Source organism: Conger conger, chromosome 19, assembly GCF_963514075.1.
Source record: "Conger conger chromosome 19, fConCon1.1, whole genome shotgun sequence".
NCBI lineage: Eukaryota > Metazoa > Chordata > Actinopteri > Anguilliformes > Congridae > Conger > Conger conger.
The window spans coordinates 18,290,342-18,292,455 of record NC_083778.1 but is presented as its reverse complement, the minus strand read 5'-3'; the positions used below and the strand labels follow the sequence as shown (position 1 = coordinate 18,292,455).

The 2,114-nt window shown below is 42.5% G+C and overlaps 1 protein-coding gene across 2 annotated transcripts in view; it reads right to left on the bottom strand.

The window, feature by feature from the left end:
- Nucleotides 1–840: 840 nt before the first annotated feature.
- The window catches only part of LOC133119032 (protein MON2 homolog), a 42,079-nt gene continuing 40,805 nt past the window's right edge, over nucleotides 841–2,114 (bottom strand). For both annotated transcript variants that reach the window (XM_061229412.1, XM_061229413.1), the window contains one exon: nucleotides 841–1,556. In XM_061229412.1, the coding sequence (XP_061085396.1) occupies nucleotides 1,393–1,556 (164 nt within the window). In that variant the 3' untranslated portion in view covers nucleotides 841–1,392. The remainder of the gene's footprint in view (nucleotides 1,557–2,114) is intronic.

Genomic DNA, 2,114 nt, shown 5'->3' with positions numbered 1-2,114 from the left:
TCAAATGGCCACAGGTAAAGCACGCGCGGCCTGGTACAATTCAAATCCAAATTACAAGCGATAGCGACTGAGTCTCGCGTGTTTATCTTAAATGAGGCAAACTTTACCTGGTGAGACTACAAACCATCCGCTAAATATTTTGCTTATGGTTTTCCCACGCAATTCCTTGCTTGATGTTTCCAACTTAAAGTTGAATACATGAAAGCGTGTTTTAAAACTCAATAACCATAAACAGTAATATAGTAATCTGCTACAATGCATCGAAGACTATTACATCACTTGCCATGGTACACGACACAAAAACCAAATCACCAGCTTATAATTAATTTCAACATAATAAAAAATCAATTCTATCCATCATCTATGATTCCTGATTTGGACAAAGCCTTGGAGTGCATGTAAATAAATAATTTGTCTTTGGCAAAATAACAGTGGGCCAGGATTATTCAAATATTGATAAACAATAGGCTTTATAACCTATAAGGCCACTGTAGCATAAAATCGACAAAGAATGCTCCAATCAGAGACATTAGCATACACAAAATATTTTTTTGACCAAGATCAATGTGTCATATTACTGACTGTCATGGAATCCACCCATCTACCTACAGGAAATCCATATTTGGATTCACAGCACCAAAACACAGTTTAAAAAAGCTTAAAAGCTCTAGATCTTAAACGGCAGAACTCCAGGCAGACGGGTAAGATATGTCTCCCCTACGTCATTTCCTCCCAGTTGAACTGGGGATTTTTAGAATACAAGTAAACCTTCAGGTTTCTTTCTTTCTAGTTATTATCCACAGGAAAAAAGACGCATTAAAGACATAAAGGCAGAAAAAATTAAAGTTTTTTTTAAAACTGTACCATTTATTTTACACACACATTCACAAGTACATCCTCTCTTGGGCTGGCTGATGATAAAATGGAGTGTTACAGTAAGATCTTGAAAAATGTTACTGATGAAAAACACCTTTTTCTTCATTGTTGGGGTTTCTTTTTTTTGCCCTTTTGTTTTCTTTCGAGCAATAGCAACCGAACCCTTTAACCCTTAGTGTCATCGTGAACATCTCATCGCACACTAAATTTACCCCCCAAAAACAAAAATTAAATGGAGAGAACACTGCTTGTTTTTTTTTGTTTTGTTTTGTTTAGTTATTTTTTTTTTAAACTTTAGTAAGTTGATGTGAAAGTCCAGCGAGTGAGACCGGATTGCCCCACAAGCACGAGAAAGTTCACCACGACGGCAGTGAGGCCCCGGTCGTCGTCAAGGGGCGAATTCATAGTTGCCCCGGGTAACAGTCCGTCGGTTGGCCCCGCGCCCGTGGAAAGAGTCCGCGCGCGGTAGTGTCTCTGTCCCGGCCTCGTCGCCGGGGGAAACGCGCGGTCGCGCGGTCACGACTCCCCGTTGAGCACCTTCGCCACCGGGGGCTGCATGAAGTCCTTGAAGGGGCCCAGGGCCTCTTTCAGGGCGTGGCTGACCTCGGAGGACGAGCAGGTTATGCACTCCACCAGGGTGGGGTACAGGGCGATCACCTGCGCCCAGGTGTTCCCGTCCACTGGAGCCCACGTCCGTGACGAAGAGGACATGAGGGAGAACGGAAAGCCAGTGATTACTCCGCGTTCGGCTGCATTACTGCGCTTTGCAATCGTCTATACTGCCATAGCCCCCATACTGCTGTGCTTATTTAAAGCTTATTACTGAGTTTGAAATCTGTTCCACTGATATACTTCATTTCTGGATTATGTCATATCATAAAATGCTTTTTGAATAATGATACTTTATTTACACATTGAGGAAATGACAAATATTCATTAAGACAGGCAAAATGCACTTTTTCAGTGTTGATTATGTTACATTACAGTTATTCAGCTGACGCTTCTTATCCGAAGTGACTTAACAGTTTTTGTAAGTGGCTACTGTGTAGACCTGGGTCTTGAACCACCAACCTTCCAGGTCCTGGTCAAGTACCTTAGCCAATCGGCTAAAATCGTAAAGGTTTAGGGCCTTGAGCAAGGCTCTTAACCCCACATTGCTCCTGTGGGGGATTGGCCCCTGCTCAGTCTAATGAACTGTAAGGTCACTGGATAAAAAGCGTCAGTTGGATAACTGTGAC